Consider the following 26,076-nt stretch of genomic DNA (forward strand, 5'->3'; position numbering starts at 1 on the left):
TCTTGGAATAGAGGAATGATAAGTAGACTTCTTTATTTGTTTGTAAGAGTTTGGGATAGTTGATATGTGGACACAAGGTGAGTCTTGATGCATGTTTTTGTTCCAGATTGAACCTTGTTTGTGTTGATAAAAAAATGTATTGGAATTTGGAAAGGTTAGTTAGAATACCATTAACAAGTCTCACTAGCTATATCCATAGTGAAGTATAGTGTTGAGTTTGCCTTTTTGACTTGTTTACTCAGCTAAAGCTTCTTCTAACAACCCATTTATTTCCAAACCAAACCTTCTATGCTTGGTCAGTCTTTTACTTTCACCTATTACTCATGTTTTGCATTGTTAATTATATAACTAAAACTCTTACTTCTTTTACATGAAACATGCAATTTTGAGACTATATAATTTACGTCAAATAATATTCAAAACCAAATTGAGTGGTTTAATTAACAAAGCTATATTTAAAATTAGGGTTATATATCTAGTATATGAATAACATGCAAGTCACAATATCGTGAATTACGGTGTTGAGAAATATTCCTCACCAAATCTTCAAACCAAATTATCCTCTTTTTTTATAACTATTTTAGCTTATATCTTGCAATTTGCATTGCAGCCAAGCTCTTGTTTTGTTTTACATGACCTCTACACATGACATGTGCATGACTAATCAAAATATGGAACTTAATTTCGGTAATTTAGCAAAACTGCTTTTCAAATGGATTACTACGTTTCAACAGCACCAACTTATCTCTATCGATTCAACATTTTGTAGAGAAGTTAATCCAAAAAATGGTAAATAAAGCTAATTATTTTGATCACGTGAATACATGATCACATATTGAATAATGCATGTAATGAAGAAGAACCTATATATTTCCAATATTTTTCCATGAGAGCTTAATTACTTCTAGAAGATGAAATCGAATCATGATTAATTTAATACAAGAAACTTCGGTACAAAAACATTGTGAACAGAAATTAAATAAATAAAGATTTTGGTAAGAGACTACTAAAATATAATAAGCAAGAAAAAACACACTTAAATTAAATAATGCGTATCTTGCGTCGTCGTAGCATTGCCACTCAAATTAAGAAGACCTATCAAGTTTTTTTTGGAGGATTTGGTGCTGTCCAGCCAACGACCACTTCTCTACTTATTATTATGCCGTAGAGAATACACTGACATAAAAATAATAACTACAGAAATGAATAAGTATATACATTATACACTATTTCTAAATAGCATTGAAATGATAAAAACAAAACAATGATTCTTGTTATGACATATGAAGTTGATATAACATTGCAAAAAAAGGAGAGTCGTGGATTACAAAAGAAATGTGTAAAAATTGAAATGATATTATAAGTAGTAAATGAAAGATGTTTTTTTAGCTCAGTTTCTGTATGCTTTTAATAACAAAATTAACCATAAGAACTATAATAGAGTGTATTTAACAAATATATAATAGTAAAATGACATAGTCTAATTCAACTCTGTAAAAATTTTGTTGTAATTTTAACAACCTGCGTAATTGCATACTCATTTTTTTCGTTGAAATGGAGTACCAATCGGAGTTTGTTAATAATCATGGAATTCAATATTAGATTTGTCACGATCCATTAGCACTAGCAGCATTGCCACCTATGGATAATCTTTTAATACGACAAAAAAACACTAAAAATAAATATAAATACAAACCCAAACTATTATAATTCATTCTAAACGAATAAACATGAATTTATAATTTTATTATGTATGATAAAAAAAATTAGATGTAGAAACGTAAGTTTAATATATTTAAACAAAACATATTATTTTTCCAATGCATTTTTCACTTGTATAATATTGATATTATATTTGGAAAACTAAAATGCACAACAACACGAACAGCTATAAAATGCAATGTCACTAGACTATTCTCATGGGATTTTAATGTTTACTTTAAGTGAATTTAACAAATTAAGTCTTTAGAGAAAAGTGTGTAAACACATTGACAAATGAAGAGCTCAAGCTTTAGGCATTGTCAAAAGGATAAGCACCCAAGTTACCCCCATAATCGTTTCCAGCAAATTACAAATTTGTTCCATTGAGATAATAGAGGGAAGGTAATGATGATACAATATGTACAAAACACACAAATATAAATGGGTATATGTAGAGTTTTATACACAAAACACCAAAGTGGGAGATCACATGGAATAAAGCACACACACCGTCGTTGTTGAAGAATGGCGTGAAGAAGAAGAAGTAGGACCAGTACCTAGCTCCATAGTGCTCTTCTTCTTTCACTTATCTTCCACGCTTCCCCAAAAAAGCTTAATCACTTGGTTTATCCCACACATTGTCCTACTGTGTTCATGATAACAAGAAAGTGTGTTCCTTTGAATCATTCATCAAGTACAATGCGCAAAGTTCAATCATAAGAGAATAGTTCAAACAACACTGTTCTTATCAACAAACCTATACATAACATTTTGGAATAGACGATTATGTCACAAACTTATTCCTCATGAACGATCCGTTGCGATATAAATGTGCCGGACCTAGTTCAGCCGATGAAATAGTATTATCAAGCTACACCAACCGAGCTGAACTCTTAACTTACTTCAACATCACACTTCTGTAAAGATCGGCCATGAGCTTAATTCACGGTTGCTTAGCCAAATCTTAAGATCTCGGAACATAGCGACCTTGTACATAAAGAGTCTCTTATTGTAATTGCACAAAGACAAAGCGTTTGGTTTGGTCCCTCTCACTGACAATGGAGATCACATAGTCTGACAACAACAACAAAAAGTCCACTACTAGAAATTTGGTTTCTCTCACATATGACACCATCAAAACAAGATTGAAACCTCTATGAAAAGAAACAAAGTGGGTAGTAGGGTTTAGGCATTATAGAAGCCGCAAAAGAATCTCCTCCTTTGCCTACTTCTCCTACCACCACTTTCAATAAACAGTAGATACAGTACCACTCATCAATCTCTCTTAACTTATATCAGTCGGTGACTCTTTTTTGTAAACACAGATTCTGACACATATATCAGGTAAATAGTTTGAATCACTTTTACCTCTAAATGGCATTACAACATTTTTGTAACACCTGAAAACATAAAAATTTAGTACACCTTATCATCATTACAATATATGAAACATGACCAAAGCTTATAACTTTGAGCGTTCTTGACAAATCTTTCCTCCTCCCTGCATATAAAAGCTAGAAATTTGAGCGTGACCAAAAGCTGTTAAAATTGTAAACCATAGCATAAAAAGATTGAATTTTTAACATACCCATTGAATCAAATTAGTAACCAATCGTTACTAGAAGACACAAAAGCTTCAATTTCATCAAGAACAGAGCTAAATTTTGGCCTGTCCTTAACCCTGACATACAAAACGCCGTCGTTTTCACCAAACTCAGACATCCCACACTTGCCTCTCTTCTCCCACAACCTCTCACCAAATCTACAATGAGCAAAATAAGCCTCCGCTAAAACGACGCCGTTTGATTCTTCCTCAATGACCTCAATCGCTAACCTCTCGTAGTGTTTGACTTTAATCCCTTCCAATTCATCTAGACGTGCAAGCCCAAGTTTCGAAACAGAGTAAAGCTCGCCCCGGATCTTTTGACCCGACCCGGGTTTGTTGATCAAGTAAGGGATCCCGTAAAGACCCGTAACGAGCGGGTGGTTTAACCGGGTCGTGCGTTGACCGATGAAAACGGCGTCGTTTTTTGAGATCAGATCTTCTAAGAGGAAATGGTTTGCGTGGTTTCGTTTTAACGTACCGTACACGAAAACGAGGTTCTTGTGTGCTTCTTCTCCCATGGCGATGAGAAGTTGTTGGATGACTCGGGATGAATGTAACTTGGTGTTCTGACTCAGGAAGATATGTTTATTTTTCCTCGCTTGTTATGGGCTTTGATTTGGTCTATTGGGCCTTTTAAAGCTTTCATGGTTTTAAAATAATTATAAATGAGCCGAAATAACTAGACTCTAAATGGGCCGAAATCACTAGACTGTCCCGATGGGTAAACAGGGTTGGTGCCTTGGTGGTGTCTCCATTGACATCATCAACTTTGGTATATATTATAGACAAAAAAAAATTATTACTATAAAAAATTCTTTACTACTTTAATAATCATCTTGATGTTTTATTACATAAGACAAATTATTATATTTTTATTGGGATTTTCATAGTTTTTATAATAATATCAGATTTTTATTTAAGAAAGATATAATAGTAAAACTATTTTTATTTTCTCTCATATAATTTATGATTTGTGGTAAAGCAACAAAGGAAGTAAAAAACATATTAATCTGATCTATCACTTGTTGCAACAACATTTGTTTCCGAAAAGAGAAGAAGTTAAACATTTTTCGGATGAGAATCCAGCTTTCCTACAATCATCCGCACATTTACCGTCTCCGTACGTTGCAGAACAAGTATTCTTGCACATATCACTGATTCTTCCCATAGGTTTGATCTCTGCATGTTCACAAAGTCACCATACATGAATATCATATATGATTATATAAATAAATGTTCTTGCTTTCGAATGATGTGAAACCTACTTAGAAAACAATAACATAACAATAATAACTTACCTGAAGCCAAAACATTGTAGTTGGAAAAAGAAGTGGCAATTATAACCAAGAGCAACAAAGTCATGGAAATCTTTGTGATGCCCATTTTTTTTCCTTGAAGTCTATAAAATCTATTGGAAAAATATGTTTTTCTGATTTTTGTATGATTTGTAAGTAAAAGCTCTATTTATATAGACTATATAGATTTTTGTGATTGCCAACAAGAAGTTTATAATTGATTTTTTACTATTGATGGATTCCAAATATATTAAAAATATTTTATTTTGACTAAATATTTTTGTAAACGTTGGTGCATGGATCCATCTTCCATATATACTAAAAAATATTTTTATCCTGACTAGAAAATCTTCTTTTCTTTTTCTAATTTGTTTTTGAAAAAGGTTGATTTGGATGAAGAGCCTATTTGTGTTTTGAAGATATTCTTCTTTTCTTAAACAACTCATCATATTGAATTTGACACAACTACATTGGTGCTATCTTGTGTTTATAATTAAGTGATCACTGCTGATTCGGTGTCTTCGATACCATTCTGTTTCTGTATATGGAGTTATGGAGTAGGGTTGATATCCAAAACACTGCATAGCTCAATATATTGGACCTTGTTCAGTATAATATACTTAAACGGACATAAATGGACGGACATAAACGGACACGGACGTAAACGGACTGGACAAGTCCATGATAACATCCCTAAGTATATATATGGGCCTTAATTGTTAAAACATAGATATATAAAAACAATTTAAACTCTGAAAGTTTATGCATATCAATTATTCTTTCTAGTTTCTACAGTTTATTATAATTCAAGATATGAAACAGTTTTGCTAAAATATTATAGGGGCTATCAGCTTGTTTGTTTTGTTTCTTTTTTTTTCTTCCGTTCTTGGTACATGCCTAAAGACCAGGCCAAGTCACACTAGCCACTCGTCAATCCATTCACAAGTCACTACCACCATAAGGCATAAGCATCACTAGTACCAATTATACCCATTGCTAAAACATAATAAATCTAGAAGCATGCATGTAGTGACTCCACATATCAGATCCTAGTATCCTACTGCCAATAGAACATACAAATAATGTTGTGTACACTCCCTGTCAATATCTAAAAGATATTTTCGTTAATAATTTAGATGATGAATTATTTACATAAATTAATGTATTTAAGTGGTTTTTAAATTAATTTTTTTTGTCGATTGTGGCTTTAATTAGATGATAGTGTGACTGATTGTGACACAATACTCCACCAATGAACTCAGATAACTTTTGTGGTTTCCGAAGAGCGAAGAGGTCGGCCAAATTTTCTTGGATTTGAAAAACCAATCAATCAGTGTTGGAAGAACGAATCAGATTTTATTGGTTTTCATTGTCCTTTTAACAGTAGTAGCACACACACTAGCACCACTTTCTCATTATATATCACACATTTCTACGTTTTAGTCTAGTCACAAGAATTATTTCAAAAGATAACGGATCGACTTCAAAATGTTTTATGTGTAGTTATAGATTTAGGAAAGTGACTTTTTCAAATATTTTGTTATTTGTTATTCTGTATATTTTGTTTTCTAAAAAGATTTATATATGTACAGTCCCAATTATGTACTAAACAAACATAATACAGTATAATAGATTTGATTGGTAACACAAAGCAGTACCTAAATAGTTTAAAACAATACAAAGTACTGCAACCATACAAAAATACCAATCATAAACTTTGTATAACCAGTGTAGAGAACCGCATTACTCTGCTAAAGTACTTGCTCATTTTATTTTGAAATTTATAATGACAATATGTTTTCCTTCAAATATTAGATGATTAATGTGATTTCTTAGTCAATTCAACTAAACTCGATAAGTTATAACCTATTTTTCTAGAGTAAATATATCTATCCATAAAAAGTTTAAAAACACACCAAAGACCCCTAAAAATGGAGTGGCACTTGCATCACTAGAACCTGTTCGTTCGTAACGGCACCACCAAGGTTTAGATGAATGTTAGACCTTTTTGAACGCATGCACGACAAAGAAACGTTTAGGTGAATGTTGGACCTTTTTGAACGCGTGAAATTTTGAAACCCTAACATTTTACACTACTCTCTCTCTCGTCTGGTCACTCGTGTGTTAGGAAAAAAAGAAAATTGCCGTGCAAAGGAAGATGTGGTCCGTACAGAAGAAAGACTTCAGAAATGTGAATTGGTGTGTATAGTCAAGTCAACAGCTGACTCCAAACAAAACAATTCTACGGTCAATGCCGGTTCACTCAACCAGTTTATATGCATCACAATCATTAGTCATATTATAGTTTCACTAATCATATATTATTAGTAGTAAATTTCACTAGTATTCATTGTTTGGTTATATCGAAATTAGCAATTTTTGCGATCGGTTAAAAATATAAAAAAGAATAATACAAAAGTGAAAATTGTGTGGGAAAAAGGCAAAGGATGGATATTTCTGGGTCAGATATGGCGTGCCGTGTCTCATTGCTTCCCTTTTTTTATTTTATTTTTTTACAATTATGTTTTAAATACGTTATCTAGATTTTTCTAATAGGGCCAATCCATTTCCTCGATGATATTTTGTGTTCTTTCTCCTTTGATATTTCTTGTTCGTTTTGTAACATATCATACCAACAAAAAAAATTCTATATTCGAAGTGAATGTCATATACATGTGTGTATGGCCTTTCAGATCTAAGGACATAGTTGATGGTCTGATTCATGACATTAGCACGCTTACTTACTTGTCATGCCAGTAAATGTTTCTAAGTATACATGTTTCATGGAGGTTATTTAGTTAAGTAATTAACTTCGTAATTAACGTGATATTTAATCCGTCGGAATCAACTCAAAAATAACCTGAGTGTACCAATATTTCCTTGAATTTTATGAAGTCTTTTTCTTCTTAATTTTTTCCTATTTTTTGATTTTTTTTTCTTCATAAATAAAATTTAACCTTTGATCTTTTCCCGACCAAAGTTATAAAATTAGAACTTTAATCCAAATATAATTCATATTTATTAAAAATATTCTTTAGTTTATAATTTCTTGTCACTAATTGACCGTTGTTAAATTCATAATTCATATATATTAACCAAACATAAAAAATTTGATTATAACCTTTAATGAGTTTTTAGGAATAGAATCATGGAACCATAGTATAATATTCTTTTCTTAAACGATATTTTCAGTTTTTTTTCTTAATTGTTGAAACCTACAACATTAGTTTTTTTTATTAAGAAAGAATATTAAATTTTGTACCCACAAAATTTGATTGCAACATAGAAAACTAGTAGTTATTAAAATTGTATTACATCAAGGAGGACGGTATTAGTTTAAACCGAACTTCCCTTTCAAGTGATGCATGTTGGTATAGTTAGTATTGACTTTGCAACTTAATTTTCCTAATTAATGGATTAAATTCAAACATCAGCACAAACCAAAACACTAAAACACAAAAGAGCATTGTACAATCACTCATTTTTAAACCTAGATTTGTGCAGTAATCTCCTCCTGATTTTATTAAATCAATGAACAAAACATATATGGATTAGGTTTAGATCTCCAAATTAAGAAGCTTATCTCTGTTTATAGCTCTACGTAACTAATTCATACAATTACAAACGTCGGTCATTTGCTTGACATCACACTCTTTCCAACTCATTCTTATGAGTTTATGAGTGAGCATATAAAAAAAATTAATAATTAAGCCTTTTAATGTATTAAAATCATAAATGATGTTTATGAACTTTTAAAAAGATAGCTTTGCATCGCTGTCACATTGAGTGAACGGTTAGGTGAACGGATATTTGATTTTATTATAATGACTTAATGAGATTGGATATAATTAAGATAAAAATGTAATCTTTTATTTTTCTGAACACAAAATGCATCCATTTTCATATATTCAAATCATTAACCTGTAGATCTAATTTGCTGATTAATTCCAATTAAAAAATTTTAACAAGAAAAGGAAAACAACAGTCAAATTAAAACATCTTTTATTTGAAGTTGGTAGAAATATATTTGGGAGGCAACACAAACACTTTAAAAAGTCGACATTTTTTTTTGAAGAAAATTCATTTATTTTCTAAATGTTGAATTTCAACTATAATCAATGACCATATATCAAAAAGGGGAATAGAGAGATAAACTTTGAACGGTCGATCGATTCACTAAACATTCAAGATCTTCGAGATGAACTGCTGAAAAAAAGAAAGGGTGATAGAGAGGAGTTTTCCAAGTTTTAACTAAACTAAAGAAACTCGAAATGGAAACCTACACTCTTTTGAGTGAGAAACGTAGTAGAGAAGGAGTTTTCCGTAATCTGAAATTTGAATTTGTTTATTTTCTAAGAGATTATCTAATATGATGGCTATTCCTAAAATTTATGCATGAACAATAATATCTTGATTTTGTGAAAAGTTACTGATATAGTGAATAATAAAGATCAATTTTTTCAATAAAAGGCTAAAGTCTATAACTTTGTAAATATATAGCACAATCATATTCAAAAATTAAAAACATGAAAATCTATTGATCTTGTAAATGATAAAAATAAAAAGTTAGATTTTCAAGATAAAAACATAAATAATTGGTACACTTTTTAACCAAAAAAGTTATAAAAAAAACAGTAAATCGAATCAAAACGTGGCGTTAAATAATATTAATTCATCTAAGAGGCGTTTTTAATGATATTGTTTGCAACGTTGTCAAAATATTATTCGTTTAGAAATAATTTTCTTTTCCCCTAAGAAAATTGAAAGAACCTTTAAACTATCATTTCTGTATAATTTTAAAAGCACCAAAATTCATAGAAATTTTCAAAAGTATAAAAGGTGGGATGGGATACGAACATTAATTTTTTATATCAAAATATAGCAAAAATCATATTGAAAAATTAAAACATAAATTTATTGAAATTGAGAATGATAAAAAATAGCAACATTATATATTCAACTTGTACACTTTTAACAAAATAAAGGCGCACCATTAATAATCTTTCTGATATGTAATGATTTGTAAACCCCAATTTTTAAAAAAATAGAGAAAGCACCTTGTAAAGAAACAAAAGCAACATGTAAATGGGATTGAAAATAGATATGAGATGTCAAATTGCAATAATGGAGCAAGAACTTTCTCAACACAACAAATCAAACTTTTTCAAAAAAAATAAAAAATATCACAACTTTTTCAGCAATGGATTGATAATGTAGTAATCAAACTCTTAACACCCGATCAATGTGATGACTATATAACTAACACTAGTGTATTCATTTTTTTAGGAAAATAAACAAAACCAAAGAATAAAATTTGACGAGATTCATTAAAATAATTAGTGAGAGAGATAAGACCAAAGAAGGACAGAAAAGATATTTTTATAAAAATACCCAAAAGAAAAAAGAAATAACGAAAAATCAAATTAGAAAATTCCAAGGAAAGACCAAAGGGTGGTTCCTTGAACCCAACGCTTCTAGGCTCGGGGATTTAGGTTCGGAGTTAGGTTCGGAATATATTCTAGTCGACATTGGGAGAGGAGATAAGAAGGTGGACTCTTTCTCCTTTGCTCTTCAGACTCTTTCTCTGCAAGTAAAAGATACCAATCTCTCTCTCTCTCTCTCTCTCTCTCTCTCTCTCTCTTTCGCTTTCTTTAAACCCCTTTCTCTCTCTAAAAACCCATCCTTTTTTAAGTAAAACTTTGTGGTGCTGACTCGAGTAAAGGTTCGGTCTTTTACTGCATTCTGAAATGGCGATTGAAGATTACGAGAACCCAAATCGAGAAATCAAACCTAAGAACAGAAGATTCATGGTATTTTTAATCATTAACCCTTTTCTAGATTATCACATTGTTGAGACTCTGTTTTGTCCTCTGTTGTTTGCATTGTCTGCTCTTTGTGTTCATACGAATCTTATACTCGTTTAATTTTCAATTCTACGATATGGGTTTTGATTGATTTTGAGTTTTTTTCACTGTAAACAAGAAAAGTTGTGTTTTTTTCTCCGTCATTTTCGTTTTCAGATGTTCAAATGCTCTGTTTTGGTGTAAAGAACAATGCGCTGTCGTTGTTCTTGGAAGAATCAAAACGATGGGTTTTTGAAAATTTCAATCTTTTCGTCATTATTGATTCAATAACTTTACTTTATCTTCTGTGTCACGAAGAAACGAAGCTTGAAAGCGTTTGAATAATGTAGTTGGTAGATTAGGGCTTTCAAATTGGGGGAAATGGAGAAGAAAGACGAATCTTTTGGATTAGTAATAGAATCTTCTTCGAACTAGATTCACGGCGTAGTATTCGATTCCGTAGTTATCGCCGTTCAAATCTCTTTTGTTTTTTTCTTATATATAAAACTTTAAGAAACTGAATTTATTCTGCAAGAAAAGTTTTGGGGATTCATTGTGATCTTTTGGTTGCATGATTATAAATTGTTATTGGTAAGGAGTCTTCTCAAGTCAATGTAAAGGAGGAGACTTTTAATAATGTTGAAGTCAATGGTGTTTCTGGTATAGATTATAACTTAAAAATGTTTTTAAGTTCTTTGGGATAATGGCTAATGAGTTATGTTGTTAATGGTGTTTGTAGGGAGCTGGTGGACTTAAGGACGAAGATATTCAATGGCCGTCATGGCTGAAACCTTTACTAAAAGAACACTTTTTTGGTCAATGCCAGTTTCATGGAGACTCACCTAAAAGCGAATGCAATATGTATTGCTTAGACTGTACCAATGACTCGCTTTGTTCTCTTTGTCTTCCTCACCACAAGAACCATCGTACCATTCAGGTGTGTTTTGTATTTTGCTATCCAAAGTTCTGTATATTGTTTCTTTTTCTCGGGTTTGAATGTTAAAGAAGTTCTTTGGATTGCTGCAGATAAGGATATCATCTTATCATAATGTGATAAGGGTTAATGAGATACAGAAGTATTTGGACATATCAAGCATTCAGACATATGTGATAAATAGCGCAAAGGTTTTGTTCTTGAAACAGAGGCCTCAGCCTAGGCCTGGTAAAGGGTTTCCTAATACCTGCAAGGTCTGTGATCGTGGCCTTGCTGAAAATTGCTTCCGCTTCTGCTCTATTGGCTGCAAGGTACATTCATCTACCTGCATTCCAATTACTACTTCTTGCTTGTTTTCTGATATGGAATTGAACAAATCTATGAGCAAATTCTTCACACTTTAAGCATCTATTACCAAACTTATAGTTAATTTCGGCAGAAAAGCTTTTGATACTTTTGAATATAGTCTTGTTTTTGTTTCACATTTCTATAATTTTGAGATGAGTCTTTCTTCTGATAAACTTCTTCTGTGTTTTTGGCTATTGAATTAAAAGGTTGCAGGAACATCTGGAAGATTCGAGAAGGGAGTGAAGCATCATAGACTGAATGAATCAGAGGATTCAAGCAACAGTTCTGGTGTAGAGAATGAAAGTTCCGAGAATGACAATTCAAATCTGCAGAGTTTCATCCCACCAACACCTCAATTCCCTCCTGGTTCATTCCGAAAGCGACGAAGAAAGGGAATTCCTCACCGAGCTCCACTAAGTTGAGACTGGATCAAGAAGAAGTTTTTTGTTACGTTTTCAGGGCTCTTTAATATATATATATATAGAGACCTCTCTTCCAAAAAAAAGTTGTATAGCTATATAGAGGCAGGGTTTTTACTTTCTTTCAAGTGTATTATTATACACCAAAGAAAGGCCTTAAGATAGTAGTATGAAGTAGTCAAATAACTAAGTAAGTGTATATATAAGATACAATATCTTTATCTTCCTTGTAAAGTTTTAGTGTGCTGCAATGAGCCTAAACCAGTGAGTGATATATATGATGGTGTTCATAGACTACATAACAATAACATATAGAATACGGTTTAGACATTTAGTTTCACAAACGCAAACCAAATAGATTATACATCCAGTTACAGCAAATGTTCTGGTAGTTGCAGATTAATAAAAAGGACTACAGAGGCCAAAACGTAGAGAAACTAAAATACAGGAATCAAATAAATTTTCAAATTCCTCCAAGTTTTGCCGCTAAACTTCACTTTCTTGATCATGTATAACCCTGCTTGTACTTCCTGAATATATCCTCAGTTTCGGCATTTCGGAACGCGCAGCACCCGATAATGTAAACGATTATCAATCCGATTAGCGTCAAGAGGAGAAAGATATCAGCTTTTAACCAATCTACCTTAATGTTTGCGAGCAAACCGGCTTTACAAGAATCACAACTGTAACACAAAGTGTTTTGATCATTGCTCCATTGTAGACAGTCCATATCAGCTGACATATCTATAGGACTTATCCAATAAGTCGGGTTTACGAATGTGAAACCACATTTTGTTGGGGGCTTGCAGCAACCAGACTGAAAATAAAGAAACGGGGTTAGATTTTGAATAAAATATAAATACTGGGGCAATAAAAAGTTGTACCGCGTGGCTGATTAAGTGCACCTAGTGGAAGAATCTAGAAAAGTTGGGCAGTTTTATAATTTTTTATTAAAAGGTTAAAACTTTCCCAGTTTTTGTTCCCACAACAAGCCTATAAGCTAAGAATCATTACTAATTTATTATTTCTTTTACTCATCCACCTGTTCTTTTCTTGGCCACTCGATTTCCCCCTGTACTTTTTTTTCTATTCAATTTACACCCTTGGATTTAAAATTAAACAAATAAAGAGAAAGTGATATCTTCATAATGAACTTGAGATTTAATCAAAAGAATATACTTTTCAGTTTTTTCTTAGACAAACCTAACAAGCAATGCACCAATATTATCTTCCAATACCACCCCTGTTCTTTTCTTGGCCATTTTACTTTCACCCCCATACTTTTTTTCTAATCAATTTACACCCTACTTTTTCTTGGCCATTTGAGTTACATTGTTCATAGCAAAAACCAAAAAGAGGACAAAAGCTTGAAAAAAGTGCAAAAGAAACTTACTTGAATGGGATCAAGATGAGCATTGAAGAAATCTAGAGCCGTAGTGAATCTCTGGTTTAGTTCAGTGCAAACAGTAGTAGTACTCAAACAAGTACGGATCCTTTCCCATTTATAAGATCTCTGAACTCTTCTACGTAACCAACCAGAGTAATCTTGAAGACTATACTCAAGATAAGCTCTACTTGGTTCTGGATGACCAGCTCCTCTTATGGTAACCATGTAAATAAACCCGACAAGAACACCAAGAAGTACAATGAGAACAAGCATGGCGATTAAGTAAATAACAAGAAGCCATGTGATTCTCCAAAACCCTCCAATGAAACCTGCTAGACCAACTAGGAGGATCAAGATTCCGAGAATTATCACTGGCCACTGAAGGAGCTTGACGCAGGAGTTTACTGTTCCCATGGCTAGCCAGATTCCGGCGCCGATGACCGGAATAGAAAGGAGGACGGAGATGAAGTTGATGCAGCCGATTACATTGTTGCTCATAGGCATCTTTTTCTTTGGGGGAGAGAGGAAACTTTAAACTCTGTTTTTGTGTTCTTGAAATGAATTTTAGGGTAATAACTTAGAGAGAGGGAGAGAGATAGGGTTCAAAATAACAATACAAGAGAGAGAGAGAGAGACAGAGAAAGATAAAGATTCACATGTGTGAAAAGTGAATAATGTTGTATAAATATATATTTTAAATTTGAGGGGATTTAGGGTAATGGTAATAAACTAATAACTAGCTAGTAATAACTTAAGAGAGATATAAAGATTTAGATGTGTGAAAATGAATCATGCTATATAAAAAAAGGAATTAACTATTTGTAAAGGAAAAATAAAAAAGTGAATTTATCATTTCTTAAATTAGGTATATTTTGACTTATACCTTTCTTAGAAAGAGGAGAAAAAATCAAAATTAATATAGATTACGTTTTTGAAAGTATATTTTATTATAATTAGTGCATAGTTTTCAAATTTTGTTTAGCAAAAGTGAGTTGAAGATAGTGTTAATTTTAATGAGATTTTATTTTTTGTTAAATTTTTAATGAGTTGATTATAAGAAATTTTTGGGAAGATGAGTAGATGACACAAAAAAATGACAAATAAACAAAATGTTAGTTTTATTATGCTTCCATTATTATTGTATTTAAGATGAGTAAAATATAAGCACTTAAAAATTTACCAAAATTATATATTTCTGTTAATAAATTAAACAAAAATCTTTAAAAAATAATTTTAATAAGCATTTTATTAATTTGAAAATCTTTTGGTATTGTTTAAAAATGTGCTCATCAAAAGGGGCATTTTTAAAATTGTCCCGTTATAAATCTTGTTTAACATGTTGATTACGTTCAAGATTTTATAAATTATGAACAAATTACACTGATTACATTTTATAGGTCATTCTTCTTAAGTGCTGCACAAAGAGCTTTAATGTGGGGATTGTTTACAAAGAACACAACAGCCGACTAGGGAATCTTACCAAAATAAATTTTCTATGTTATTTTCAAATCAAATAATCTATAATGGTACATACTAATCTCCTTTTACATGTAGCATTAATTGTATATTTGTTTATATATGCATGCATACAGAACAAAAACAAAATATATATTTGTTTCCATTGTAATAAACAACACAATACCTTCCTCGAACGAATCAGATAGTATATGATAAAAATGTGAACCGGTTGACCAAATTCACATATAGTCCAAAAGAGACATGACAAAAGAAAAGAATTATTGTCAATAGTTCAAATAAAACATTTGGAGATAATGAAGCGAATCTTTATTACGTGAAGAAAAGTCAAGATTTCAACTCCTTTGTACGAGTACAAGATCATTGGCTTTCGAGTGGAGTAGAAAATCATAATAAACACTGAACAAAAATTACAAAATAAAGAAAGACAAAAATGAAAAATGATCGTGTACGAGAGACTATGAGTTTTGAGTCCTATGAGTGCTAGATATGCAAAAGCAGCAAAACAAAGCCCATACCAAAAACTATTAATATGGGCCATAACAAAAAAGGGTGCATCAAATAGAGTCGTTGTTGATGTTGATTGGTAATTTGGTTTAGTGGTGGAACATAAGCACCATCGAACTTGCAATGATGGAATGTGTCTCAAAATCTTTGTGTAAAAACAGTAGATTTAAACTAATTTATCACATTATGATTTACATACGATAACACCACGTAGAATACTTCGTTAAATTTGATCATTTGCATGTTAGAACTTATAATCTTAAAATGGAATTTTTATATAGAAGAAAAGCTTACAAAGATGTTTATGACTACTACTAGTCTACTAGAATCCAAGATCAAGAGCATATCTGAAAAATGTGATGATTGATAAATAAATAAATAAAATTCAAAGGCAACACAAAGTCACAAGTGTACTAATTTGATAACTTACCATCAGAAAAAACGCATAAAAAGATGAGTAAAACAACTAATATATTATGTGCCATTTATATAATCCACATAATTCACATTTGTAGCCTTTACAAAGTCAGAAAAGAACCTAGGAAATAAGTAAGCTTTCTTTATTCTGAACTAAAAATGTTAAAAGAAAGAACCAAAAAAAAAAAAAAAAAGATTACTTCAGAGAGAATGAGTGGCATTTGTGTGATTTAAGGAGAAATCGAAAGGTAATTCTGACATTGATGAGCAACAAATAGGCTCCTCTTCAATGATACTTAGCATGTGGTGAACTGCTCCTGCAATGTCATCTACTGAACTTAGCTGGCAACTCTCTTCCACCTTTATATAAATCCAATTCAACAACAAAAAAATGATATAATTTTTACAATTTAAAAACCTAAAATAACATTATGTGAAAAATATATAACTCTCATGTGGCAATAATTGAACCTGTTTTCAAGAAATAGGTAAAAAAATAAGAAAAATGACTCCACCAAGTATGGTAATAAATGTTGGACCAAATCTAGCTAAGTGTTCATAGACATTCCTTTTATATCCTCTGTCCCTTGGACCGCACATAATCTACCCGTCTAGCTTTAAATTCTCAACATTACATTCTCAATAACACCCCTCAATTTCGGTTTAATCCGGTTCAATATCGTTTCATGTATACTACTAAGATGATAACAAGAACTATATAATAACCCTATAGTAGCATTTGAAGTTTTGAAGTACTAATCATGTTAACTTGATAGGGTTTTAGTTTATTACCTTAGCGCTGATTGAATAAATAGCATAAGTGTCCAATGTTGTGACACTAAGGTGAAGAACGGAGAGGGAAAGAGATTGAAGAGCAGCCACCAGCTTGGAAAGCTGTGGTGGCCTTGTAGTGGACATTGTGTTCCAGTGGAAACCTCTCCTTCTCGACAAGATTCTGATGTTAGCATGAGTTTCGATTAGAGTCACCTCGAGATCTTCCATAGGGGTTTTCACCGAGCTTGTTGAGCCGTTCCTGTTCTCTTGGCTCGGATCATAGGGGTGAAGAAAGAACTGTGATAGAGATAGTGATGAAGACTGTTGATGAGGATTCTCTTGTTCGCCGTTTGAGTCTTGACTTGTTGATGAAGTTACCGTTTGGTTTGATTTAGCATTATGAAGCTTTTGAGCTTCAAGAGATAGTAATTTGTGTTCAAGTTCTTTGATGAAATCTATGGCTCCTCCTACTATTGAAGCTTGATCACCCTTTCATGAAAAAAAGAAACCACCAAAATAATGAACATACACATAAAAATCCAAATATTTTTTCTATAGATAAAAATAATAATACTTTTTAAAAGAATTGGCCATATATAAATATTGAAACTCAAATAGAAGATTATATTAAAACCTTTAGAATGAATCTTTTTAAAAAAAAATAGTTGAAAATTTTAATATTTCTAATGAATTCTCAATTTGAAACCCTAGTTGAAATTCTCAAAACTTCTTTTAAAAAAAGATTATGAAATTTATCTATGAAAATTGAACCTTTTGAGAAAAAGGTTGAGGCATGAGAGATCGTAAGACAGAGAGATGTTGATTCATTTGTCTTCTCCTGTTTCTTTCGACGGCAATGTGAGTCATTCGTTGATTCTCAGCTTCTTCTTCGTTTTTGCAAACCCTAGGCTTCCTCCTCCTCCGCTTCTTCCCTCGGTTAGCCGCTTGCGGTTGTCGCTGTGGCCGTGGTGGTGGCGGTGGCAGTTCTTGATTATGAGATAACTCCATAATAGTGTTCTTGGATAAGATGAAATCATTATCCGGCAGTGGCACGAGATCATCAACGAGTGACTTGAATGGAGTTGGTGAAAGAGTCTCTGCAGAGAGCAAAAAGTTTAAGAGACCATTTGATGATAAAGCTTCTAGAGTCATTGCTCTTTCATTCCCTTATTGAATTACTAAGTATCATTGATTTATATAGCAACACTCCAAATCTTTAAATTTATTGTATTTGAAAGAGATTATATAAAGTTTTTAAATAAAAAAATTGTGGGCGAAAACGACATTTTTCGAGAAAATAAAAGGCAATGATTAAAAGAGAAAAAAGAAATGACAAATGCTGAAGCTATATGATGCTATGAGTGTGTGTACATATGTGAGACATTATTTGATTGTGATCGGTACTATCATGGAAGGGTTTTGATTATCAACTTTGCTGAATGACATATACTTTGTAATAGGTTTTGAGTATTGATAAAAACATGCATCATAATCACATAAATCATTTTCATGTTTCCACATATCTTATATCAGTTTGTAACTCTAAAACCTAAATTCTAAAGAGGAAGAGATGTATACAAAGATCATATGATTTCTCAATATACAAGGAAATAGTCATCTTCGAAAATGATAAAATGTATGAGTTTGGTTTTCCAACTCATAGTGTATAATATAAAATGCGTATCCATATAGATGAGAAAAGGATATGAGAAGGAAGAAGAGCAATGGAGTGCTGGTGGCACGTGAGATGGGTCAGATAGAGTCTAAGGTCTTGTTATTTTCTCGAAACTGTGAGGACCATTCTCTCTTTTTTTTTTCACTTAATTACCCTTTTTACTAACCTAAAAACCTCTAGCCTTTTTACATTTTTCGATTTATGATTCAACCCAAAAGAAAAAAAAAGTCTTTGCAACCCCCTAAAGAATCCCATATCATCATACAGTTTTGTTTTAAAAAAGAAAATAGAAGAACCATTGCTAGTTAAACTAGTATACAGTTTTGTTTGAAAAAAAGAAAATAGAAGAACCATTTGCAACTAACATACATAATTCTTGTTAGTTGCAAATTTGAACACAAATGTTTGCATGTCGAAATCATAGAGTTGCGGAAAATCTCCGTGATCGATGAATATCATAAGAAAAACTTGTTCGGAGTTTCAAAACTTTTAGAAACCGTTACGAAAACCTAAATAGTTACGATAATTTAGGGATTTGGTGGAGATATGGTTTGGTACTTGGTAATGTTATATCAAACTTACATAAATGTATAGGAACACAAATGCAACATAATAAGGAAAATGTGTGGTATGGTACATTCGATAAAAGAAAAGAAGAAGTGAAAAACTCAAATCACATAAATGGTCTCACCAAATTCCAAATATTGGACTCAAGAAGAGGAAAAAACAAATGGGACCAAACCGGTTCGGTATGTAGCAATGTTGGACCGTGGGGACCGGACAATAACATACACAAAAAGAGACAAATGAGTGCTGGAAGAAAGCAAAATTTCACATTGCTATTTATATTTTTCTTCTTGAATAATTTTTTTTTTTTTTTTGTGATATAAGTATTATAACATATATCTATATAATAAGATGTTTGTATATGTTATGATATTGGGAAAAGTGAGTAATAATTAATTGCAATTGTATGCTTATAATTAAAAAAGGACTGTCTCCATTTCATCAGTCAGTTTTGTTTGCACCTTACAAAGGACCAGAAGAGAGAACCTATGAACAAAGTAAAATACACAACCCGTGATTTTTATTTTTATTTTTTCTAATTTCTCTATTCATTTTTTTATTTATTTGGTTTTTTTTACTTTTTAACTATCTGCACATTTCTGATACAAATTGTCATCTCAAAAACAAAAAACAAAAGACGTTATTAACTTTCACGAATTAGACAATAGCTCCGGACACAAGATCTATCAAATATTTTTGGTAACAGAAACAAAACACTCCATGCAAAAATTCTACAGTTGATAATTTATACAAACCTATATTAACGACTAATATAATTAGAGACTTCAACTACTAAATTTGTTTTTATTCGTTTAACACTCAACCATGGCCGTTGGTCTGTAAAAAAACAAAAACGAAAAAATGTTAACTTTCACGAATTTGACAATTTCAAACGAAAATCCAACAATATTGGCTTTTAGCATTTAAAAATCCAAGCTTAGGAATTAAGAAATTTATATAGTTTTGGATATTTAGAAGTGAAAAGTCAATCATATAATTGGAGAGCAAACTAAATCATATAAAGGAAGTGGTTTATTTTTTCAAGAATCAGATGAGTACAATATTTGAATACTTATATTGAAATATATATAATTTACCAAATATTAAATTTTAATGAATACTCCATCTTTAGTTATCGTTTTAGAGAAAATTTATTTCATGTTATTTTTAAATTTTCAGTGTAGATGTTTGGTAAGAATTCTTATTTTATCTTAATTATTTTACTTTTTAACTAAAAAAAATTGGAAAATATAATAAAAATCAAAATTCAAATTTTAATTTATTTTAAAATTTCTGTGAAAAAACTTTAAACGACAACCAATTTGGAAGGGAAGGAGTATTGATTTAATTTATTTGGTTCGGTTGCGATAGCTAATTAGTCTCCATTTATAAGTTGATTAAACCTGAACTATAGGTTTATAAATAAATTTTTTTTTTAAAAAAACCTGAACTATAATCTCAAAATTTCTTTGACAAGCAACAATGACCGTTTGCTTACAAGTTCCAACGTCTCTATATCTAATATCAAGATTTTTATCTTGAAGATTCCTGTGAATGTTTGTTTTTTTTACAGCCAAGAAAACGTGTCTACTCTAATCTGATTCGTTGCATCAGCAAACAAACACGTGTTCATGTCTCTTAACACTTCTGAAAGCATCATCTCTAACATGCAATACATCTTTGTACTTATGTAGAGAGCTTAAGAGTAAAATATAAAGTGTATCATATTTACGAAGTCCGAGAAAAGAGAGAGACAAGAACAACAAAGAGGACGAAGAGCAGAAACTGTTGTTTTGTCAGATTTGTCCACGTCGAGAGACTAGTAGACTCAGTCTTATCTTTTAGTCCTCTCTGCACTACATAAATTTTCTTACTGTTTTCTGTTAAAAACAAAGAAACCCATATAGTAAAAAGTCGTATAGAGAAGAAGGTTCAAAGTTCAAAGATTAGCTTTTTAACTGCCTTCAGACTTCAGACTTCAGAAGCAGTCAAGCAGCACATGAGTAACATGGCTTCCTTTGGGACCATTGGTTCCAAAAGTGGCGTCTTTGGGGTCATTTCTCTGAAGTTACTTTGGTCTCTTAAATAACTCTAATCAAATAACTACATTAAACACCAAAATTATACACTTAGCCAAAAATAATTTTAATCAAATTAGCCCTATTGTTGTTCTTGAACAAGGTTTGGTTAATATTCTTTAATTTTCATGCGGGCTTTGTCCGATGACCCTTAGGCTCATGGATGAATCAGTAACTTTTCTTCTATAAGATACTTTCTACAGTCTTTAAGGATACATTAGTGCATTGCATTCAATAGCTGCTTTGATTTTGATATGTGTCTTCCTTGCTGCCTGGTAAGATACCGTCTCCCGTAAACCGGACAACACTGCTCGTCTAGCCGATGACGGAATCTTCATACCTTTATTGTAACAAGACAAGAGCAGCTTCGAAGCACATACGAGCTGCCCATCTTTGCATAGATTATGCACAACGGAAGTATAAGTGAACTCATCTTTAACTTTCATCGACGCAAACAACCGCATCGCACGGTCTACATGACCCGCTTTACACAAGCCATCAATCATACAGTTACAAGTGACCACACTTGGCTGCGTCCCCATCTCTCCCATACATGCCATATGCTTCTCAGCTCCTCCTGTGTGGCCTATGTTTAACAAACCATTAACTATAATTGTATGTGTGTAGTCATCAGGTTTCAATCCTTTCAGCTCAATCTCATCCAAAAGATCATCCACTGCATCCAAATTCCCATCTTTAAAATACAGATTCAACAACGTGTTGTATGAAACAATGTCTAGACTCCGTGTACCGCTTCTCACAAGCTCTTCCATACACTCGTACGCCTCCTCTGCTCTTCCGGTTTTAATCAAAGCACTAACAACCGCGCAATTCGCATACCCGTCAAACGTATGCCCTTCTTTCTTCATCTTCAAAAACAACTGAAGCCCTTTCTCAATCCTCCTAGTCTTAAAATACATTTTAAGCATCGTTGTATACGTTACCGCATTTGGAGTATAACCCGATTTCTTGAGCTCTCTCAACATCCAATTCAAAGAACCAACCCTTCTCGATTTACAAAGACCATTGATGAGAATGTTATAAGTCATAAGCTCAGGTTTAACCCGACTCTTCAGATTCTTAAACAGCTCAATCGCATTACCCGTATGCCCGCTTTTACAAAGCGCATCAAGCAGAATATTATACGTATCAACACCAGGAACAAACCCAGCTAGTTGTATATCCTCGTTAAGAATCCGAAACGCTTCTCCATGTTTCCCTAATTTGAAGTAACAAGACATCAAAGTATTATAACTCCACATATCAGGAGACAAACCTGAGTGAAGCATTTCGTCGAACAGTTGGAGTACACGAGACAACATCAATTGTTTAGCAGCTCCAGAGATCAATGAATTATAAGTAGCAACGTCAGGTTCGATACCAGCTTCTCTCATACGACGAGTAACAGCGTAAGCTTCATCGATACCAGAGAAACGAGAGTACCCTTTGATCAAAGTGTTGTAAGTGACAACATCGGGGAGAACACCTAATCTGATCGCGTCTACGAGTAACGATTCAGCTTTCTCCAAGTTACGAAATTTACAGAAGGAATCAACGCAAATGTTCATTAACTTGGTTGAGATTTTTGGGAATTTCATCAATCCACGAACCATTGTTCGAGAGATCACTAAATCGAATCCACCACATCGAAAAACAAACTTGAATTTGAGAAACAGAACTTGACGAACAAGCAAAAACATAAAAAAATGAATCTTTGTTCTTTTCACGAAACGACGTTGTATAGTGTATAGTATTAACTTGAAACGGTACCCAACGGCGTCGTTTGTTTCTCATACAATACTAATTCGAAACGATGTCGTTGTTCTTACCAACCACACTCGTAGAGTAAACGACGTCGTATAGATTCATAAGAAAAGATTCAAGAAATAAAACGACGCCGGTATACTTTGTAATTTGAAACGCTGTCGTTTAGAATATCGACGTCGTATGTATTATTATTATTCAGAAAAGTTTTTTAAATAGTAATATTTGTAATTAGCCGTGTAAAAATTAGCCGTTGTGTGATAAACGGTAACTTTGAGTGTTTGTTTGATTTGATCGAGTAACTTTGAAAAAAATTAGCCGTTGTGTGTTTTAACGGTAACTTCAACTTTAAACGGCTATATTTCTAAGTTCTCTATAAATACACATCGTTAGTGTTAAACCCAAACAACGATTGAGAAACCAAACCATTCCAAATCTTCAAAAGTCTCTGTTTTTTTTTCTTCCTCAAAAGCTCCAGTGTAAGCAAATCACAAATCATCATTATTCAAAGAAGAAAACTCTCGAGTAAGTTCTAAATCATCATTATTCATATTTTTGTTTGGGTTATGATACTAATCTCTAATCTGATACAACACTGTTTCTCTTACGTTAACCAGAATGTGGAAGACTGTTACTACGGAGGGGAGAAGAAAAAGTTGCAGACTTTGGAATTTTGTTCCAAGTAAGTTTATAAATTTCGAGTTTATGTTTTCTTCTCTAATTGCTCTCTTGCATATTTTTTTTTTGTATCGTGAAAAAAAAATCTAATTTAAGGTATTATTGTGTGTCTCTCCCTAGATGCTCTCTGATTTGTGGAAGCTGTTTCGAAAAGCCGGAGACTTTTAGAGAATAGTTTCATGATCAACTCAAATCATCTCAAACGATCAAGTACGTTTCTGAATTTGGAGTTATCTATCTGATTTTTAATTAATAGTTAAACCTGGATTAGTTTAATTCGGTAGCTTCATGATCTTGTTGATGTTGCTTTACTCGGCGTATCACTATTAGTTTAATTCTTCAAAATTAGCTATTTTTAGTTTAATATATGTTCAATAAAAAAACAGAGCCATGCTTTTTTTTGTTAAGTGGATTATTAGTTAAGTGCTTCAAATTTCAGCTTGCATGCATATATATTTTTCTTTAATAGATTAATTTAGGAAAAATGGTGTTAAATATTTGAACTAAATAATAACAAATGTTTTTGACTAGATGATTAAAAATTAACAATTTTTATATTAGACTGTGAAGAAACTAAATTATTGTGTGAAGTCAAAAACTAAATTAGTTTTTATTTTGTTTATGTAAAAAAACTACAGCTCTCTCTGATTTGTTCCAGTCGCCGGAAAAAAGTGTGGAAGTTGTTTCACAAAGACGGAGACTTATTAGATCATCTCAAACGATCAAGTAAGTCTAGAATTTGGAGTTATCTCTCGTAATCTGATTTTCAAAGTCTTGAAACCTGGATTAGTTATAATTTGGTAGCTTCATGATCTCGTAGATGCTTTAGTCGTTTTATTTTATTTTTATACATCTAAAAATTATATCGTCATTAGTTTTGTTCAAACTTGGCTATTTTCTTTTGATATGTTCATCATGTTCTAGACAAAAATAACAGAGGCTTGTTTGTTAAGTGTATTGAAAGGTTATATAAATGCTGTTATTTTAAAACTCACGTAATCGGAGATAAATACTGTTTTTGACAAGATGATTAAAATTAACAATTTATTATTAGACTGTGGAGAAACTAAATTAATTAGGGTATTATTGTGATTTGTGTGAAGTCAAATACTAAATAGCTGTTATTTTGCTATATTGTATGTTCCAGTCGCCGGATAAAAAATGTGGAAGTCGTTTCAAAACGGAGGAGACTTATGGAATGATCATGATCAACTTAACGATCTCAAGTAAGTTTTAATCAATTCTTTAACTTGGAGGTGTATGGCTTCATGATTTAGTTGATAACATTACTGAAAATTGCATTGGAATTAACTAAGGCTGTATAAATTGTTGCTATTGATATCGTTGAATTCATTAGTCAAAATTTGCCATTATCAAGTGTGATGATGATATTGGCCAAAATCTCTTTATGTCAAAGTTCATCGTGTTCTAGAAAATTAGATCCACGCATACTTTTTGCGAAGTATCTTTCTTTCTAGCAACCTAAGTGTTTTATAGTATCTCATATTGACGACTTGAATTTCACATTGCATAGATAGTTTTTTGTTTAATAGATTGATTTAAGATCATTATTATAGATATCGTACATAACGGGAAATATTTATCATAGGACATATGTGTGTGTATTCTAAGTTTTGGTGGAACAATTTGTTAACGTATTCGTCCCAAATTTACAAAAACTTTGTGCCTTTTTCGACCACACACTTACAATTTAAGATAGTGACAAATTTAGTCATTCAATATCGTTGTAAAAGAACATCAAATACCAATATGGTAAAATTAAGGGGAAGCACAATTGGCAAAGTCAGCTCTGGATTTGGGGTTTGCTCGTCTCTGGTCTCGGTTCTCAGAAAAAAGAAAGAACGAGAAATATCAGAAGGAAAGAATAGAAGGAAATGGAAATGATAGAAGGAAATGGAGTCTGCTCGGGTCTCAGGAAAAAGATTGAGATGATAGACACTGCAACTAACTTCGGCGACAAAAATAGGATACTCTGTTACTCCTTATTATATTTTGGTAACCAACCAATGAAGAAATTTTTTCTAATCAATCTCTATTTTTATGGACAGTTGATATTAATTCTAAAAGAAATTTTAAAAGGCATTCCAAAAATAATCTCAGAAAGATAATAAGTTTATATAGGCAAAGGAAATCTCCGAATCACCTATTAAAATAACATAACTTCTGAAAACCGTTTATCAAGAAATATCGACTACCATGAATAGAGATAACCCTCCTTGTATGATTAACGAAGTACCTTCGGAGTGGGATTTTTTGATAAATGGTTTATTTTTTAGTTAGGTGATAAGGTTTTTCTCCCTTTGCATAAAATTTATTATTATTTATGTGTTGTTTTTTTTAGATTCTTTTAAATGTCTTTATGATGAACTGAACTAAAAGTATTTATAGGCGGAGGGTGGATCCAATTCCTCTTAAATATTTTTTTAAGATTTAACTATTCATCAAAACAGAGACTAATTACGGAAATTTCTTTTATTACCAATTTAATGGGTTACCAAATATATTATTCTATAAATATAACTACATGACCATATTATAGGAAAATGAAAATTATTCCTTACATGTGTTAGTTCGGAAGATGGCGCC

The 26,076-nt window shown here is 32.0% G+C and overlaps 6 protein-coding genes and 1 long non-coding RNA gene across 11 annotated transcripts; 2 read left to right on the forward strand and 5 right to left on the reverse strand.

Moving 5' to 3' along the window:
• Positions 1 to 2,776: 2,776 nt before the first annotated feature.
• Positions 2,777 to 3,865, reverse strand: LOC17875941 (putative gamma-glutamylcyclotransferase At3g02910). Of its 2 annotated transcripts, none has more exons than XM_023786071.1 (2): positions 3,290 to 3,865; positions 2,777 to 3,202 (listed from the first exon to the last, which is right to left on the reverse strand). In XM_023786071.1, exon 1 carries the CDS (start codon positions 3,823 to 3,825, stop codon positions 3,298 to 3,300), a length of 528 nt encoding a protein of 175 aa, XP_023641839.1. In that variant the 5' UTR covers positions 3,826 to 3,865; the 3' UTR covers positions 2,777 to 3,202; positions 3,290 to 3,297. The 2 variants fall into 2 exon arrangements, with proteins under 2 accessions (XP_023641839.1, XP_023641844.1); XM_023786076.1 differs by having other exon boundaries at positions 2,777 to 3,215.
• A 460-nt stretch (positions 3,866 to 4,325) lies between these two features.
• LOC111829074 (defensin-like protein 43) lies at positions 4,326 to 4,690 on the reverse strand. Its single transcript, XM_023777761.1, has 2 exons — positions 4,606 to 4,690; positions 4,326 to 4,486 (listed from the first exon to the last, which is right to left on the reverse strand). Exons 1-2 carry the CDS (start codon positions 4,688 to 4,690, stop codon positions 4,326 to 4,328), a joined length of 246 nt encoding a protein of 81 aa, XP_023633529.1.
• Positions 4,691 to 10,074: 5,384 nt separating this feature from the next.
• On the forward strand, positions 10,075 to 12,372 carry LOC17875545. The gene is made up of 4 exons (XM_006280974.2): positions 10,075 to 10,412; positions 11,185 to 11,382; positions 11,472 to 11,690; positions 11,934 to 12,372. Exons 1-4 carry the CDS (start codon positions 10,350 to 10,352, stop codon positions 12,147 to 12,149), a joined length of 696 nt encoding a protein of 231 aa, XP_006281036.1. The 5' UTR covers positions 10,075 to 10,349; the 3' UTR covers positions 12,150 to 12,372.
• An 84-nt stretch (positions 12,373 to 12,456) lies between these two features.
• LOC17876742 (protein TORNADO 2) lies at positions 12,457 to 14,152 on the reverse strand. The gene is made up of 2 exons (XM_006281927.2): positions 13,540 to 14,152; positions 12,457 to 12,963 (listed from the first exon to the last, which is right to left on the reverse strand). The coding sequence occupies exons 1-2, from the start codon at positions 14,035 to 14,037 to the stop codon at positions 12,652 to 12,654; spliced, it is 810 nt and encodes a 269-aa protein (XP_006281989.1). The 5' UTR covers positions 14,038 to 14,152; the 3' UTR covers positions 12,457 to 12,651.
• A 1,818-nt stretch (positions 14,153 to 15,970) lies between these two features.
• LOC17875101 (transcription factor bHLH71) lies at positions 15,971 to 17,903 on the reverse strand. The gene is made up of 3 exons (XM_006280715.2): positions 17,479 to 17,903; positions 16,726 to 17,196; positions 15,971 to 16,293 (listed from the first exon to the last, which is right to left on the reverse strand). The coding sequence occupies exons 1-3, from the start codon at positions 17,857 to 17,859 to the stop codon at positions 16,135 to 16,137; spliced, it is 1,011 nt and encodes a 336-aa protein (XP_006280777.1). The 5' UTR covers positions 17,860 to 17,903; the 3' UTR covers positions 15,971 to 16,134.
• A 3,170-nt stretch (positions 17,904 to 21,073) lies between these two features.
• On the reverse strand, positions 21,074 to 22,710 carry LOC17875385 (pentatricopeptide repeat-containing protein At5g46680). The gene has a single exon (XM_006282105.2). The coding sequence runs from the start codon at positions 22,638 to 22,640 to the stop codon at positions 21,234 to 21,236; it is 1,407 nt and encodes a 468-aa protein (XP_006282167.1). The 5' UTR covers positions 22,641 to 22,710; the 3' UTR covers positions 21,074 to 21,233.
• A 497-nt stretch (positions 22,711 to 23,207) lies between these two features.
• Positions 23,208 to 25,572, forward strand: LOC111831553. Of its 4 annotated transcripts, none has more exons than XR_002834650.1 (6): positions 23,208 to 23,316; positions 23,409 to 23,473; positions 23,590 to 23,679; positions 24,108 to 24,195; positions 24,617 to 24,695; positions 25,186 to 25,572. It is a non-coding gene; the product is annotated as an uncharacterized LOC111831553 (long non-coding RNA). The 4 variants fall into 4 exon arrangements; XR_002834649.1 differs by having other exon boundaries at positions 25,190 to 25,572; XR_002834648.1 differs by having other exon boundaries at positions 25,202 to 25,572.
• The last annotated feature ends 504 nt before the right edge of the window (positions 25,573 to 26,076 follow it).

The sequence above is a fragment of the Capsella rubella genome, unplaced genomic scaffold (assembly GCF_000375325.1).
Source record: "Capsella rubella cultivar Monte Gargano unplaced genomic scaffold, Caprub1_0 scaffold_8, whole genome shotgun sequence".
NCBI lineage: Eukaryota > Viridiplantae > Streptophyta > Magnoliopsida > Brassicales > Brassicaceae > Capsella > Capsella rubella.

What these genes read in the sequence shown, in the direction of transcription:
- LOC17875941 (XM_023786071.1), bottom strand. Translation starts at nt 3,825, where the DNA reads ATGGGAGAAGAAGCACACAAGAACCTCGTTTTCGTGTACGGTACGTTA.
- LOC17875101 (XM_006280715.2), bottom strand. Translation starts at nt 17,859, where the DNA reads ATGACTCTAGAAGCTTTATCATCAAATGGTCTCTTAAACTTTTTGCTC. An exon ending in CTCAACCTTTTTCTCAAAAG is followed by an intron (nt 17,197 to 17,478) that starts GTTCAATTTTCA and finishes TTTTCATGAAAG; the next exon opens with GGTGATCAAGCTTCAATAGT. An exon ending in TTTATTCAATCAGCGCTAAG is followed by an intron (nt 16,294 to 16,725) that starts GTAATAAACTAA and finishes ATTTATATAAAG; the next exon opens with GTGGAAGAGAGTTGCCAGCT.
- LOC17875385 (XM_006282105.2), bottom strand. Translation starts at nt 22,640, where the DNA reads ATGGTTCGTGGATTGATGAAATTCCCAAAAATCTCAACCAAGTTAATG.
- LOC111829074 (XM_023777761.1), bottom strand. Translation starts at nt 4,690, where the DNA reads ATGGGCATCACAAAGATTTCCATGACTTTGTTGCTCTTGGTTATAATT. An exon ending in CTACAATGTTTTGGCTTCAG is followed by an intron (nt 4,487 to 4,605) that starts GTAAGTTATTAT and finishes GTGAACATGCAG; the next exon opens with AGATCAAACCTATGGGAAGA.
- LOC17875545 (XM_006280974.2), top strand. Translation starts at nt 10,350, where the DNA reads ATGGCGATTGAAGATTACGAGAACCCAAATCGAGAAATCAAACCTAAG. An exon ending in CTAAGAACAGAAGATTCATG is followed by an intron (nt 10,413 to 11,184) that starts GTATTTTTAATC and finishes TGGTGTTTGTAG; the next exon opens with GGAGCTGGTGGACTTAAGGA. An exon ending in AGAACCATCGTACCATTCAG is followed by an intron (nt 11,383 to 11,471) that starts GTGTGTTTTGTA and finishes GGATTGCTGCAG; the next exon opens with ATAAGGATATCATCTTATCA.
- LOC17876742 (XM_006281927.2), bottom strand. Translation starts at nt 14,037, where the DNA reads ATGCCTATGAGCAACAATGTAATCGGCTGCATCAACTTCATCTCCGTC. An exon ending in CTCATCTTGATCCCATTCAA is followed by an intron (nt 12,964 to 13,539) that starts GTAAGTTTCTTT and finishes CTTTATTTTCAG; the next exon opens with TCTGGTTGCTGCAAGCCCCC.